This window comes from Scyliorhinus canicula, chromosome 1, assembly GCF_902713615.1.
Source record: "Scyliorhinus canicula chromosome 1, sScyCan1.1, whole genome shotgun sequence".
Classification (NCBI taxonomy): Eukaryota; Metazoa; Chordata; class Chondrichthyes; order Carcharhiniformes; family Scyliorhinidae; genus Scyliorhinus; species Scyliorhinus canicula.
Window position 1 is genome coordinate 43,485,370 of NC_052146.1, and position 17,398 is coordinate 43,502,767.

Below are 17,398 nucleotides of genomic sequence, written 5' to 3' on the forward strand. Positions count from 1 at the left end.
GCCTCCATATATATTAACGGGTTGCACGGAGTCAAACAGAAACTCAAAACAAACGTTAACAAGTTAAAAAGTAAGAAAAAACAGAAATTACCTACGAGCCAATGCTTCCTGAGCATCCATGGCAGCATTGCGACCCCTGAATGCTGGAGGAGTTCGACTACGACTTCTGCTTCTACTGAACTTGCGTTTTCTTTTTTCTCTGCAATACAAATCCTCATTTAAGATTAAATTCATTAAAAACAGCAGTATATCATAAATGGGTGTTGTTCATACTTTTCACCCCAGAACTCACTTTTGCCACATTTGGCTGACCTTTGGGACCAACGCCACATTTATTTACCTTTAATGCGAAAGAGGAGCCTACTTGGCTCTCACTATTTCACTCCAATCCAGTTCACAGGAGAGGGCAACGCGTATAGCAGGTGCCGTCTTCAATTTTGTGGGAACAGAAAATCCGACCTCCCACATGTAGGTCATCGTGAAGGGCAATAGCAACAAAATGCTCATTTCACTCAGCACTGGATAATCCTGGGAAATGCTACTCCAGAATGCTCACAGCCTCATGGACTTTTTGTGTGCTATTAATGCACGGTCATAGAATTTATAGTGCAGAAGGAGGCCATTTGGCCCATCGAGTCCGCACCAGCCCTTGGAAAGAGCACCCTACTTCAGCCCCCCACCCTATCCCCGTAACCCCGCCAAACCTTTTTTGGACACAAAGGGCAATTTAGCATGGCCAATCCACCTAACCTGTACATCTTTGGACTGTGGGAGGAAACTGGAGCACTCGGAGGAAACCCACGCAGACACGGGGAAAACGTGCAGACTCGCAGTAACCCAAGCTGGGAATTGAACCTGGGACCATGGCGCTGTGAACCTACTGTGCTATCGTGCTGCCCATGCTGTCATAGTTCAGGTACAGCAGCTTCGGCTTGTCATTTGGAGTCAGCTGTAAGTTAATAACTCACTCTGGAGTCTCAAAACCTCAAATGGAATTTTTCACCCACTTCACTTTCAAAATCTGAAACTTCTCCTCTCATTTGCCAGTCCACCTTTGTGAATAACACACACAGGCTTTGCACCCTTATTTGCATTGACAAAACCATACCTCAAGAAGTCATCTTCATACTGCTTCATTCCCAAGTTTGGTTCTTCGTTGGAGGCTATTAACGAGAGGCCCTGGAGATCTGTACAGAGCTAACCTAGCACTGTTCTGTCCTGCCATGAATTGTCCTGAGCAGCTCTCTCCAACAGATTCAGATGAGAGATCCGGCCAGTAGGCACACTGCCTATTTGCGTCTCTGGCCGTCCCTTCTGTGTAACAACATGATCCATATTCAGTGTTCTTGCCTTGCTTGTTAGCAGATAGAAAATGGAAGACGCTATCCTCCGTGATTTGGTACAGGGAGCTTGACGCCAAGTGTACGTGCAACCTGCTCACTATTGCCGTTTATGGTCAGAAAATTGCAACACAACCTCACTTTGTTCTCCTTTCAAAGCTAGCAGTGGGCACCATTCTCAATTTAAATACCAATAGTGGCTGTTGGGTGCTTCTCCCGTGAATGGGACAATCGGGACTGATCGACCAGTGACCCACCCATGACCCACACTTTGAAAAACCCTGTTATAAATGAAAACTCATTATCCTCATTTGATTCTTTTTGCAAATCACAAAGATCTAAAACAATAAGAATGAAGAGAAAATTTCATAACCACAACCCACAACTAATCTTTAGTTCGCTTGCGTTTACTATTTCTGGATGTCTGTTGAGTCTTTTTTTTAAAAATCAAACAGTGAATACTTAAAACAGATGTGGAATTTGACTTAAAAATAATTAAGCTCAACTATTGAAAGCGATAAATTAGTATCTGTTGACCATCAAGTAATTTTCCAAATTATTCATGTGCATTCAACTTCTAAAAATAATAATTGTAGTCAGGTTCTGTGGTTTTGCTTTATTTCTAAAATACCAGCAAAATTGATTAGTAAGTAATTTGTCAATTTCTATCTCCAGCACAATTTCTACGTACATTCCAAATGTTGTTCTTTGTTTCTTTATGCTTTTCTTGATAGGAAATTACATTTTGTAACAAAGGGAACTGAGTGTGAAACTTCAAATCTATTGAATAAAACATGGAGAATTTCTGGCATCAATGAATACGAGGAATATGGTGTAATGAGTGTGAACACAAAACGGTGATCTTGAGACAGCAGAAGCAAAGGATTTCTGAATTTGGCAGTGGTGGGGGAAACAAAATCCTTGCCAGTGAAGAGGCTCAGGATATCGCAATTCAAAATACAATTAGGCCTTTTAGGTCATGCAGACTCTTCAGTGCCCTCCTAATCGGATTGAAAACCCTTTTCTGGTACACAATAATCTTCCCATTCCCGGCTGGTTTTTGTTTTTATGCTCCTGCCTTCAATCATTTACACATATATTGCTATTTTGCAAATGATTGGGATGAAAAGTTAAAGGTTGAGATTTCAGCGGAAATACAAAAGTATCATAATTAATATGCTATTAAGTGATTTTGATTACTTAAATGATTTTCAACAATACATTTCCATTAAGAAACATGATCAAAACCAAGTTCATTCAAGTTATAGAATTACAAAACAGGAGGCTGGCAATTGGGCCATCTCTAGTCTCTTGCACCTTTCAACTAAACCTCCAACACCCCTCAGACCTCTGCATCCTTTCTAAAGTACACCTTGTTTTCTTTCATCTCTTCCTATTTTTTCTCCAAACTGAATCAGTTCGCATTTTCCCTGCATCAGGGTGGCAAAGTGGTTAGCACTGCTGCCATACAGCACCAGAGACCCAAGTACAATTCTGGCCATGGGTGACTCTGTGGTTTTGCACGTTCTCCCTGTATCTGCGTGGGTTTCCTGCGGATGCTCTGGTTTCCTCCCACAGTCCAAAGATGTGAAGACTTGGATTACAAGGATAGGGTGGTAGAGTGCTCTTTTGAAATGTCAGTGCAGTCTCTATGGGTCGAATAATAATAATATCTTATTGTCACAAGTAGGCTTCAATGGAGGTACTGTGAAATGCCCCTAGTTGCCACATTCCGGCACCTGTTCAGGGAGGCCGGTACGGAAATTGAACCCACGCTGCTGCCGTTATTCTGCATTACAAGCCAGCCTTTTAGCCCACTGCGCAAATGACCTCGTTCTGCACTGTGGGTCTAAATTTCATCTGCCACGTGCTTGCCCATTTCACCATCCAGTCTATGCCACTGTTGGAATCTGTTACTTTTATTTTATTAATTTATGGGATGTGGGCTAGCATTTATTGCCCAATTACTGTTTACCATGTTGCCCAGTTTTGTACTATCAGCAAATAATGCAACACAAAGAGCACTGATCGCAAAATTAGCTTCTGGAGAAAACCAAGGCAATCTTCTCAGTCTGAAAAATAATCACTCAACTCTGCTTTCTATACTATTGAAATTGACACATCCATGCAATCACTGCCCAACATCAATCTTCTCTGATGATGCGTACAAATTACATCAAGTGGTTTTCCGATAAGTTGTTTCTACTTTTTAAATATATAATTAGAGTACCCAATTAATTTTTTCAATTAAGGGGCAATTTAGCGTGGCCAATCCACCTGTACATCTTTGGGTTGTGGGGGCAAAACCCATGCAAATACGGGGAGAATTTGCAAACTCCACACGGACAGTGACCCAGGGCCAGGATCGAACCTGGGACCTTGGCGCCGTGAGGCAGCAGTGGTAACCAATGCGCCACTATGCTGCCTGGTTGTTTCTATTATAAATGTGGACATAAAGAAATATAAACGGTTGATATTTACTATAAATGTTCAATATATATTCTGGTCTTCAAAGGAATTAATCTCTTGTTTATGTTAACATGTGGGCTAATGTGGTGGGAGGATGGGATCGTTGTTATTGATATGGGGATTGACATTGCATTTGTTACTGATTATTGTTTATTGTTGGGTGTAAATTTTGGAAAACATGTGGAAGAGGATGAAAATAAAAATATAATTGTTTTAAAAAAGGAGTTAATCTCAGCCGGGCATAACAATAGAGGGGTAAAATTTCCACAGTGCCCTGGATTAGAGAAGCAAAATACCCTTACTTCTCACTCCTGGCCACTAAGTGTGCATGCAGATTCATGCAAAGTGAAGACAGCCCCAGGCTAAACTGGGTTAGTGGGTTACAGGGATAGGGTAGAGACGTGGGCTTGAGTAGGATGCTCTTTGTCAGGGCTTGTGCAGATGGGCCAAATGGCCTCCTTCTGCACTGTAAATTCTCTGATTTTTAAAAATATTTTTTATTCTCCTTTTTCACATTTTCTCCCAAATTTACACCCAACAACAACAAACAATAATCGGTAACAAATACGTCAATCCCCATATCAATAACGATCCCATCCTCCCATCAAACCCCAAACATTAGCCCGCATGTTCACATAAACAAATGACAAAAAGGAATCAGGAATCATCCAGTCGCCATCAACACACACCGACCCCCAAACCCCCCCCCCCAACTAATGTTCGATGTTATCCAGTTCTTGAAAGTGCATGATGAATAATGCCCATGAATTGTAGAACCCCTCCATCCTTCCCCTCAGTTCAAACTTAACCATCTCAAGAGTCAAGAATTCCAACAAGTCCCCACGCCACGCCAGGGCGGAAAGGTTGCTCTCCATCCCATCAGGATCAGCCTTCGAGCGATCAACGAGGCGAAGGTTACATTTGCCTCCGCACCCGTTTCCAACCCTGGCTGGTCCGACACCCTGAATATGGCCACCCGGGGTCCCGGGTCCAGTTTCACGTGCACCACTTCAGAAATTACCCTAAAAACCTCCTTTCGGTAATCCTCTAGCTTTGGACAGGACCAAAACTTATGAACGTGATTACAGTGTCTTAATCCCCTCCTCCTCCCATTTCCGAAAATTTCCATCCCACCTCCCTGGCTCAAATCTGTGGCTCCCCTGAATCGACATTTCCCTTGACCCTGCCTCCAACCTGATGTGTTGGTGAAACTGCCTCCATATTCTCATTGAAGCTATTACCGGATTCCCCGAGTACTTCCCCGTGGCTATTGGGAGCAGCGCTGTTGCTAGTGCTTTCAATCCCGACCCCCTGCACAAACTCTCCTCCATTCAGACCCACTGGGAATCAACTCATCTGACCCAGCTCCGCACCTTCTCCACATTCACCGCCCAGTAGTAATACATCAGGTTCGGAAGACCCAAACCCCCTGCCTGCCTTTCCCTCTGTAGCAGCACCATTCTAACTCTGGCCACCTTCCGTCCCCATATGGACGAAGCAATCCTTCCCTCAATCTCTCTGAAAAAAGCCTTTGGCAGGAAAATCAGCAGGCAGTGAAAAATAAACAGAAATTGCGGCAGCTCGTTCATTTTAACTACCTGTACCCGACCTGCCAGTGACAGAGGGAGAACATCCCACCTTGCCAGATCAGCTTTCATTCTTCCCACCAAACTAGAAATTTTGTACATGCAGAGCCCCCCCCCCCCCCCCCCCCCGGCAACCTGCACCCCAAGTACCCAAGGCATGTCCATGCCCCACCCCTGCCCCCAACCAAGGGCAAGACACCACAAAATACTCACCCTTGTCTAGATTTAGTTTGTACCCCGAGAAAGACCCAAACACTCAAAGCAGCTCCAATATTTAGCACACTGGGCTAAATCGCTGGCTTTGAAAGCAGACCAAGGCAGGCCAGCAGCACGGTTCAATTCCTGTACCAGCCTCCCTGAACAGGCTCCGGAATGTGGCGACTAGGGGCTTTTCACAGTAACTTCATTGAAGTCTACTCGTGACAATAAGCGATTTTTAGTTCATCTCATATTCCCGCCGTCTATCGACACACTCGGTTCCGACACGTATAACAGCAAATCATAAGCATACAAGGACATCCTATGCTCTATTCCTCCTGCACTATTCCTTTCCATATCCCCGAACTTCTTAATGCGATGGCCAACAGCTCAATCGAGAGTGCAAACAGCACATCCCTGCCTAGTCCCACGGTGGAGAGAAAAGTATCTCAGCTGACGTTGTTTGTGTGGACACCCCGTCCTCGGCTCCTTATATAGTAGCTTTACCCAGTTCACAAATCTTGGTCCAATCCCAAACCGCTCCAGAACTGCCATCAAGTACCCCCATTCTACCCGGTCAAACGCCTTCTCAGCGCCCAGTGCCACAACCACCTGTTTCCTTCCCCTCTGCCGGTGCCATAACGACGTTCAATACCCTTCTAACATTTGAAAAGAGCTACCTCCCTCTCACGAACCCTGTCTGATCTTCCCCTATCACCTTCGGGAGGCACTCCTCCAGCCTACCCGCCAGTATCTTCGCCAATACTTTTGCGCCCACATAGCGATATGGGCCTACACAACCCACATTCCGTCGGATCCTTATCTTTTTTTTAGCAACAGGGAAATCGTTGCCTGCCCTAAGTTTGTGGCAACACCCCCTTCCCTATCGCCTCTTCAAACATCCCCACCATCAGGGTGCCAGCTTATCCTTGAATTTTTTAATAATATTCCACCGGAAACCCATCCACGCCACCACCTTCCCCGACTGCATCCTCCCAATCGCATCATTCATCTCCTGCTCCACTATAGCTCCTTCTAATGTAGCCCTGTCCCCCTCCCCTAACCTCGGGTACTCCGAACCCATCTAGAAATTCCTGGATCTCACGGAATCCCCCAGGTGGCTCTGGCCTGTACAACCTCATAAAATTCCTCAAAAACCTTGTGAATCAGATCCGGAGCCACCACCAACTTCCCTGCCCTATCCCTCACCTGAACAATTTCCCTTGCCGCTGCTTCCCTCTGGAGCTGACCTGCAAACATACACCCCACCTTATCTCCATGTTCATAAACTGCACCCTTGCTCACCTCAGTTGGTACACCGCCTTCCTGGTAGATAGCCGGTCAAAGCTCGCCTGTAGTTCCTTCCTCTTTTCCAGCTTCGCTGGGTCCCCATCTTCTGCATAACTCCTATCTACCACCAACATTTCATCTATTACCCTCTGCCACTCCAACCTCTCCTTTGTTCACCCTGGCCTTAAGCAAAATCACCTCACCCCTCACCACCGCCTTTAGAGCCTCCCAGACAACAGCCTTCGACATCCCACCTGTACAGTTGAAACCCACATATTTCCTTAACTACCGTTGCAAATTTGTCACAGAACACTTGGTCCCCCAACTAATTTCCACCCCGGCCTCTGCGCTACCCCCTTCTCCAGTACCATATTCCACCCAATGCGGAGCATGATCTGACACTGCAATTGCCGAGTATTCCGACCCCTTAACCCCAGCCAGTAAAGCCTTCTCCACCACAAAAAGTTATCAAGACTTCAGTATGCAAGTGTTATAAGAACAGTATTCTTGCAAATCTGGATTCAATACCTATTGAATACAGATGCAAGTATACTTTATGGACTGCTGAGAAAAACGAGTACTCCCGTTCCCTCGGGTGCAGAAACCTTCAAGGGTCCACCCCTCCCTTTTCCACCATTAGCCCCACCAATGCCTTCGCCTCCCCCTGATGGGACCAGCCAGCGCGGCCGTGACCTGTCCCACCTTGACTCCTGCACCAAGTTCCAGTCCCCGCCCCCACTATCAGGTCGTGTGTGCCCAAGTCGGGGATGGCCCCAAACACCTTCTTTGGCAATCCCACATCGTCCCAATTGGGACCGTATAAACTAACCTCCCCTCCAGAGTCCGTCACAATCACATATCTACCTCCTGATCTGCCATCACCTTCTCCATCTGAATGCGTACTCTTTTGCTGACCATTACCGCTACCCCTCGAGTCCTTCCGTCAAATCCAGAGTGAAACCGTGACTAACCCAGCCCTTTTTAGGTCTCACCTGGTCCTTCACCCTCAAGTGAGTCTCCTGCAGCATTGCTACATCGGCTTTCAAACTTTTAAGATGCGCAGGCACCCTTGACCGGACCTCCTAACCCCCTCACGTTCCACGTGTCTATCCTAACTGCGGGTCTCTCACACCCCCCCCTTCTTATCCAACATCATACCACCAGGCCCTGCCCCATGAGCCTGACCTGCCCTATCCATTAACATCGAACCCCTTCCCCCCCATCCCAAAAGCACCCCCCCCACACATTTCCTCTCGAAAAAACATCTCCCAGCATCACCCTGCACCCCCCCCCCCCCGCCTCACAGGCCCATTGAAACGTGCTAACCAGGCTCCAATGTCCGCAGCCCTCCTCTACTGTAAGTTCTATGATAGCTGCAAGTCAACACCGAGTGAAAAAAGATGGATAAGCATGTGCATCAATATCAAATAAAATCATGTTGATTAACTCTTTTATTGGAGTCGCTTTTGACCAGAAAAGGCAGGAGAAAATGTAATATTTTATTGAAATAGCTTGGATATTTTGTCTTCTTTAAAAAGATTACTGGGAAGAGAACAAACTTACTTGCTTCGGCTTCTACTTCTGTGTATCCTGTGCCTTGAACGTGACCTCGAACGTGATTTTGGACGTCGTTTTTTCTCTCTGCTTCTTGAACGCTTGCCCCGACTCCTCGAGCGTTTGCCCCGACTCCTCGAGCGTTTGCCACGGCTCCTCGAGCGTTTGCCACGGCTCCTCGAGCGTTTGCCACGGCTCCTCGAGCGTTTGCCACGGCTCCTGCCCCGGCTCCTGGAGCGTTTCCCCCGGCTCCTCGAGCGCCTGCCCAGGCTCCGAGACCGCTTGTCCCGGCTCCTCGAATGCCTGTCCCAGCTCCTTGAACGTTTGTCTCTGCTTTTTGACCGCCTGTCACGGCTCCGAGACCTCTTTTCTTTGCTACGTGAACGTGACCTCTTTTTTTCACGACTACGGTGCCGCCTAGCATACAACAACATTAGAAACAATATATACTTAGGTTTACATTGAAGAAAACCAGTCATATGGTTTTAAACAATATTAACTGAATATTCTTGGGGAGACTGTGCAGCTGCAGTATTCAACTGAAGACCACAATCCTTCTGAATTTAAAAGTTCTGAGAAGAAGTTTCCACAAAGTGGCTGGCTCCGTTATCAGGCAGACACATTATTTTTCAACACCATATCCTAGTAATGGGACACAGATATTGTCCCAATCAGTACACCAATAGACTGCAAATTTATCTGAACTCTAAAAATATTGACATTAAAGGATAGTAATACGGGCGGCACGGTGGTGCAGTGGCTAGCACCGCTGCCTATGGCGCTGAGATCCCGGGTTCGATCCCAGCTCTGGGTTACTGTCCGTGTGGAGTTTGCGTGGGTCTCACCCCATAACCCAAAGATGTGCAGGCTAGGGGGATTGGCCATGCTAAATTGTCCTTTAATTGGACAAAAATAATTGGGTACTCTAATTTGTTTAAAAAAAGATAGTAATACTTGCCTTTCTCTGGACCTTGATCTCGAATAGCTTTGAGCTTTTGAAGGTTTCTTTTCTTTCCGCTTTGGTCGGTCTTCTCCATTTTCTGTTGAACTTAATCGTTCCCTCCCTTTGTCATGTTCTCTATCACTTTGCTGATCAGAAGATTTTTGTTTTTTGGTCGCACTTTTCTCTTTTAAGTCCCGTCTTTGTTCCTGTTTTAAGAAGAAGTTGGTTCTTTCAGGAAAATAGTGCAACAAAAAGAGTTAGTATGGGCACTAAAATACAAAGATTTAATAGTGGGTTGTAAAAGCAACGACTCTTTGAATGTCTTAGAAGAAGTGAAGCAACATGCTATCAACATTCAATGCTTTTTACAACACACCATACCCAAGAAATAGAAATCAAAAACTGGTGTGTTACACCAATACATGTTCAAGGGGCTGAATACCCTACTCCTGTTCTAGTGATACCTATAGTTAACCACAATAATCATTCTGTATTCATGAGATTTATGTCAATACTGAAAAACTCTCTGGCTATACTTAACTAAAATTAACTCATTCCAATCAAAGATTGCCTGACCCACACACTCCTGAAAGTTCCAAATATCAGCTCCTTTACATGTAGTTTTACATTTAATAATAAGCACAATGCAGTCAAACAATAAAGTTGGGCTGTCACATCAAATTAGCTGTATGTGCAGCTTCACAGATTTAAATTTCATTTGCTAGGCATTGTTCAGATCCTTTCACCTCTCAAAAAGGAGTCAGCTGCAGCAGATAAACCAAGTAGCAAAAGACTTCAATGCAAAATTCTGCGTCAATGAAAACTGGTTACACTTTAAGATCTGACCCAAACTCAGTGATGATATACTTACCTTAAAAAAACTGTACCTGGCTATAAATGTCCAGTTCCTCACACTTTACAAATTATGAAACTCTGCAACTGCATCAACTATTTCCAATCAAAGTAGTTTTAATTCTGCAAGGCTACTGTCAATGGGTGTTCGACTCAAACACTGCAATGTTACCAAAATAAAACCAAGCTTACAGAGCAAAATTACAAAAGATTGACTAGGATGTATCAGATGATAAAATTACTGTTTAAATGGCCTGCAAGATAAGTGATCCTATCATGATCATGTTCAGAGTTTCAATTTCTAATTGCAAAACATCAATCCGCCACACAATATCCCCACATTTAGCAATAACTACTAAACAAGAAGTACACTTACCATCAATGCTATACCTTCATAGAAACCATGCCAACCAAGCTATTTCTTCAATAAAACAAATTCAGACAACTATAATTTTAGATCCTTAAATCCCACCAGCAATTTAGAAAGTGACTCAAAAGGATGTTGCATATCCTAGTTTCATGCAACTGTATAGTGTTTAAAATAATGCTGGTGACTAATTTAAGCAAACTAATGTCTTAGAAAATATTTCAGAATTCTAAATCGATTTGTGGTAGCCAATAATCACCGATAAGAATGTACTCTTTCTTGATGCAAGTTTCGACTTTCCAAAAAAAAAAATTCAGCTTGTGATCACTAAATCCAAACTTGTTGCAGAATACTTTTAAAAGGGTTAACCTGATTTAAATTAAGATATTTAACAAGAACCAACACAAATATTTTCTGTCAATTTTGATGTGACCATCACATTTTTATTAAAATCCTAACATCTTAAAACTTCTAGCTGTACATGCACACCACAAAAGTACCTGGCCTTCACCCGATTTCAATGTGAACATTCCTACATAAGCTCCAATAATTTATGGTTGCTAGCTATTCCACTTCGCAAGGCATTTCAACCAAGTTCGATGCGAGGTTGTGGCACTATATATCCATGATTTAATGATACACCTTTGCTGTGCATTAACCTCCAAGACATTAAAATGTGCAGATCTACTTCTGAACATTGTTTTATCTAGATCTCAACATCTTTATGGACCACAAATTTGTTATACCTAAAGACCTGAAATAAGATTATAACAAGCCTCTGAACTGAACCTGGTGCCAGTAATGATGCCTAGAAAATATGTTTTTGCATTTAAAGCAAGAACGTCGGTAACAATATCAATTAGCAACAATGAAGCAAAGTTAGTTCTGGGCTAAAGCCCAGCAAAATACATACAAGCAATAATTAGGATATAATTTACAAAGCAAAATTATTACAGGTTGGCCAGTTCTCAGAATTAAATTAAATCCAATTGAAATATTTGGACATTACCTTATTCAATTTAGTTTGTGGGGAAGCAAACTCCTCCCCCCAAACCAAATTGAATTGAAAATTGACTACCACAAACAAAGCAGATTTGCTGGATGATTTTTTCAAGTTATAAAGCAAATACGAGTGCGAATGGCTGATATTTACCTTTTCAGGAGGTAGGCTTATATTTTTTGCTATTTGACTCTGCAGCGTCTTCCGCTCGCTGTGTCTCTTCGTGCATTAGCACGCTGAGTACGATTCATTATAGAAATGTTATCATGTGATCTATGTATACAAAGTAAACTTTCCAAACACAGAAAAATGCCAAAAATCTGCATTGATATCCTCCTATATTGTAACGACTAAATATTATAATATTCGGTCAATTTTAACCTATTTACTATATTGTTCTAATTAGAATTGGGAAGAAAAATATTTATAGCCACATGCTTAGGTAGGATACGAGACTTTGTCATGACAGCTAAACTATTTTACTTTTGTGCACCAAATTTAGGTACTTACCATCCCTACTGTCAGTAATCAATAAATAAAGTCAGCAGCATTATATTTAGTTCTTAATTTACTGATATGCTACAGAAAGTGTTAATTACCTCTTTGCTTCTGCTGCGACTTTGTCTGGGTTTCCGGTTTTCACTTTCTGGAAAATGAAAAACTGCTACATGAACATGTCAGTTGCAAGAAAATAATGAGTGTTTAATATTAAAGATAATTTTAGAATTACAGCTTCTTTATCCATGTAGTGCAAATTAAAGAAATGCCACAACAATTAAGATCCAGAGGAACTGTTCTCAAATTCATTAGTTTTCATCTAAGTTAATTCAGATCAACAGGAGGTTTGTGATAGAAAATGTTTTGAAATTATTTAACTTTAAAGCCACAAGAGATTCACAAGATTCAAGTATAGAAACATTACATCAAAAGCAGCTACAGCGCAGATTAAGTGTTGATCTCATGAGCGGGTAATATTCTGGTACCTGGAAGAGAGGTGGCTATGATTCATCTTTCATTCTCACTCCACAGTATAAATATTTCCCACTTTCTCTGCCTGTTAGCTTTGACAAAGAGCCATCGGACTCTAAACGTTAGCTCTTTTCTCCCTACAGATGCTGCCAGACTTGCTGAGATTTTCCAGCATTTTCCCTTTCGTTTCTGGTACCTGGGCCTGACAACTTCAAATGTGACAGGAGTTGCCACTATTTACTATCCAACACTTTGGGATAGTGAATAGTGCAGAACTAAAATACGGCAGTTTTGTTTGCAAAGGCAATAATAGATATATAATCAGACAAATTAGGAGTAGCAGGTCATTTGGCCCCTCAAGCCTTCATGGCCATTCAATAAGATCATAGCCAATCTAATTGTGCCCTCAACCTTGTAATCTACCTGTCCCCAATAACCTTTTAGTTAGTCAAAAATCTATTAACCTCTACTGTAAAAATATTCATTGACCATGCCTCCACCACACGTATATATGGAGCAAAGCATACATTTGCAAGGGGTGTTCTTCATTTTCAAGAAGTTTCACTTGCATATTTCTTACAAAAGTAAGGTATTATTTAATATGCATCATTCATATACATACATGTGTTACGCATAATGTAACAGGTGTCTTATTCTTACTAAAGTATCTGTCTGGAATGTCATTATTTTCAGGATTCTTACTTTCACATATACAGAAAACTACAAATACAGAAATATTTTAGTGAAACTGTAGCGTTTCATTTACTGTATAAACGAGCACTCTTAAAATTCATACCAGGCACATGTTTTATGGTTAGTGACCTGGCAGAAAACATTCTACAGCACTATGAAACTCAAGATTGCGGCAGCTTAAAGCTGTGGTACACTGAGTCCAATGTGTTGATCCTGATCTTGGGCAACATGTCAGGAATAAGGAAAAGGGAATTGCGCATGTGCTGTATTGCGAAGAGGTTAAGTCAATCCATACTGCTTTTGTTCAAATCCGTGTTACATAGTGACAATTCTTAGAAATCCAGGGAGATATCAGATGCCAAGTAATACCACATGGCCATTTACAAAGAAAGAATATTCTGTTAAGAGAAAACAGTAAACCCTCAAATTATAACAATTATTTTCTTATTCACAACTGGAGAGTGTAACACCAACGTATCAAAGGTTTAGAATCGTATACATCAATAAAGCACAATGTACACACCAGATTTCCGTTTCTTCTCCCTCGATCTTGACCTAGAGCGTTTCTTCTCCTTTGATCTTGACCTAGACAGTTTCTTCTCCCGAGATCTTGATCTAGACAGTTTCTTCTCCCGAGATCTTGATCTAGACAGTTTCTTCTCCCGAGATCTTGATCTGGACGGTATCTTTTCCCGGGATCTTGATCTAGACAGTTTCTTTTCCCGGGATCTTGATCTAGACCGTTTCTTTTCCCGGGACTTTGATCGAGACTGTTTCTTTTCCCGAGGTCTCGATCTTGACCTGGACCGATTCTTCTCTCGAGATCTCGATCTCAACCAAGACTGTTTCTTCTCTGAAGATAGTGATCTTGACCTGGACCTTTTCTTCTCCCTAGATGTTGACCTCGTCCCAGATCGTTCCTTCTCCCTAGATCTTGATCTCGACCTAGACTGCGACCGTGAAGAATGGTTCTTGTAGCTTTTGGGAGATTTAGACGATGCTGATCTCTCACTTTTCTTCTCCAAATCAGAAGAAGTAGATTTTTTCAAATCTAAATCATCAGGTTCAGTGTCACTTGCCTGTTGGTAGATTTTAAAAGTTGCATTTAGATTGATATTAATTTTAATTAACAAAACGTGTTCTTGCCCGCAGTCGCATCTCCCCCTAAAGCTAGTTTTCCTTTTGAATCAAACAATCCCACCAGTGCAGGAGACCATTCGGCCCATCAAGTCTGCACTGACCCTCTGAAAGAGCACTTCACCCAAGCACACTTACCCATCCGATCCCAATAGCCCCTTAACCGAACTTGCACATCTCTGGACACTAAAGGGGCAACTTAGCATGGCCAATTCACCTAATATGCACATCTGTGGACTGTGTAAGGAAACCTACACAGACACAGGAGAACATGCAAACTCCACACAGTCACCCAAAGTCGGAACAGAACCCGGATCCCTGGTGTTGTGCCACTAGTATACTTTTACTATAAACACCCCCTGATTCTTAGCCCAATTGGCTACTATTCAAACAAGAGCCTTGACAGAGCAAGTAAGCTATCTTTTAAATTTTTTTTAGAGTACCCAATTATTTTTTCCAATTAAGGGGCAATTTAGCATGACCAATCCACCTATTCTGCACATCTTTTGGGTTGTGGGGGCGAAACCCACGCAGACACGGGGAGAAAGTGCAAACTCCACACGGACAGTGACCCAGGGCCGGGATTCGAACCCGGGTCCTCAGCGCCGTAGGCAACAATGCTAACCACTGTGCCACCGTGCTGCCCCGCGAGTACGCTATCTTAATGCGCTGGGTCAGGAGGCGCGGAAGTTTGAGTTGACACTATTGTAAAACCTAGTCATATCCTCTAGTTTTTAACCTGATGTGCATGCACGTGGGAGATTACTGGTCACAACCAGACACAGGAAATCTGGCTGCTATCCCTGCTGCAATACTGCAGCTAAATGTCATGTTACAATGACTGCACTTCAAAAGTACTCAGTTGGTTGCAAAAATGCTTTGGGATATATATTCTAAATCCAAGCCATTCTTTCTGATTTCCAATGTTCAATCTGATTTTTGTTTGGCTAAGGATCAGTTTAAAAAAAAACAATTTTCTCTTGCTTCTCAACTGCACAATCTTCAAGTCTCCCTGGTCTTCTTGGATCTGGAGATGTACATGTGTCCCACTAGACTTTAACAGGAACTTGTATGTGCCTTTAGTGTCATGAAATGTCCCAAGGTGATTCACAAGAGCACAATAAAACAAAAAATGACACCAAATTGCATAGGGATATATTAGAAACAAAGGGTGACAGCGTTTAATACTGTTGCTTCAGAGTGCCAGGGACCCAGGTTCAATTCCTGCCTTGGGTGACTGACTGTGTGCAGTTTGCACTTTCTCCCTGCGTGGGTTTTATCCGGGTGCTCTGGTTTCCTCCCACAGTCCAAAGATGTGCAGGTTAGGAGGATTGGCCATGATACAAATTGCCCCTTAGTGTCCAGGTTAGGTGGGGAGATAGGGGAGTGGGCCTAGGTAGGGTGCTCTTTTAGAGGGTCAGGGCAGACTTGATAGGCTGAAAGGCCTCCTTCTGCACTGTGGGGATTCCATAATGATTTGGTCAAAGCTGTATTTAAATGAGTGCTTTCAATGGGAAGCAAGGTACAGAGGTGGAGGAGTGTAAGGAGGGAATACCAGAGTGTAGGGCCTTGGCAACCCAAGGCAAGGACAGCCCTGCATCAGTGATTAAAATTAGAGGTGCTCAAGAGAACAGAATTAGCTGACTGCTAGGTTGTGGGATTGGAGGAGATTAGAGATAGAGAGGGGTGAGGCTATGGAGGGATTTGAAAACAAGGATAGGAATTTTAAAATGAAGATATTGTTTGACCGGGAGCCATGCAAGCACAGCAATGATCTTCAATCACAAGGGAAAGCGTGGTAGAAAAAATTAGAAAGTCAGAAATAAACAAGACTCCAGGCTCTGACAAAGTAAGCTGGGAATTTGTGGAGATTGGAATATCAGTGAGTAGATTTGCAAAGTTCACTGAATTCTCAAATTGGAAAATATAAAATGTGAGCTCCCATCTTTAAAAGGCGACAAAGGATGAATCCTCAAAATGACAAATTTATTATTTCAATCGTGAGGAAACTTTCAGACAGGACAATGTCAATTTGAAGGGAATCTGGGTTTAGAAGCAGTTATTCAGGTCTGACTAAGTGACTGAATTTCTTCGGGGATCTGGTAAATAAAAAAAAGAGGTGATGAAAGATACCTACCTGATTTTAGGAAACCATAAACAGATTGGTAAACATGGTGAAGTATTAAACTGGATTGATGCATGACTGAAAGGTGGACAGCACACATGTCAGTGAAATGGTAGGGATTAATCATCTGACAACTGTTAATTTAGAAATTTTACAAATGACTGAGATTGGAATATTATTCAAATTGGTTGTTTGCAAATGATACCAAGTCAGATGCAGTGATCAATGAAGCTAACCAATGTACAACTATTAAAATTAATAATTAGTCTGGGGCAGGGAGTGGCAAACAAACTTGGATAAAGATATTGTGAAATCAAGATTGGGAAGCGAAAATGTGCAATACAAATGGGAACACAGAAAATATGTCTCAATATTTTGGTAGTCAAAAAGGATGAATTCCGAAATTACACGCTTATGCGCAAAGATTATCTACTCTGATTTCAATCTCCAGAGAAGATGAAGGAAAGAATACATCTATAGGAAGTCATGTTTTAAAATAAATTTAGAGTACCCAATTAATTTTTCCAATTAAGGGGCAATTTAGTGTGGCCAATCCACCTACCCTGCACATCTTTGGATTGTGGGGCCGAAACCCACGCAGACAGGGGGAGATCGTGCAAACTCCACATGGACAGTGACCCAGAGCCGGGATCGAACCTGGGGCCCCAGCGCTGAGAGGCAGCAGGGCTAATCCACTGTGCCACCGTGCTGCTCTCGGAAGTCTTTTTAAGATTTTCCAAAGTGTGAAAAATTTGAGTTGGGCATAGGAATGAAGGACTAGATGACATAGCTCAGAAGGGATGAACTGAACCAGGACAACCGTTGCCCTATAAATTCATGAGTTAGCCATCCTCCCCAGCACCCATCATTCACAA

The 17,398-nt window shown here is 42.8% G+C and overlaps 1 protein-coding gene across 7 annotated transcripts in view; it reads right to left on the minus strand.

Moving 5' to 3' along the window:
* The window catches only part of rsrc2 (arginine/serine-rich coiled-coil 2), a 36,929-nt gene that overhangs the window by 16,037 nt on the left and 3,494 nt on the right, over positions 1–17,398 (minus strand). For 6 of the 7 annotated variants that reach the window (XR_005459815.1, XR_005459816.1, XR_005459817.1 and 3 more), the window contains exons 2-6: positions 13,785–14,340; positions 12,199–12,245; positions 9,396–9,586; positions 8,447–8,854; positions 92–199 (exon numbers count right to left, since the gene is read on the minus strand). Coding sequence is in view for 4 of the 7 variants with exons in the window: in XM_038790009.1 (XP_038645937.1) it covers positions 92–199; positions 8,447–8,854; positions 9,396–9,586; positions 12,199–12,245; positions 13,785–14,340 (1,310 nt within the window). In the remaining 3 variants the exon portion in view is untranslated. The remainder of the gene's footprint in view (positions 1–91; positions 200–8,446; positions 8,855–9,395; positions 9,587–12,198; positions 12,246–13,784; positions 14,341–17,398) is intronic. The other variant, XM_038790041.1, reaches the window with a different exon arrangement.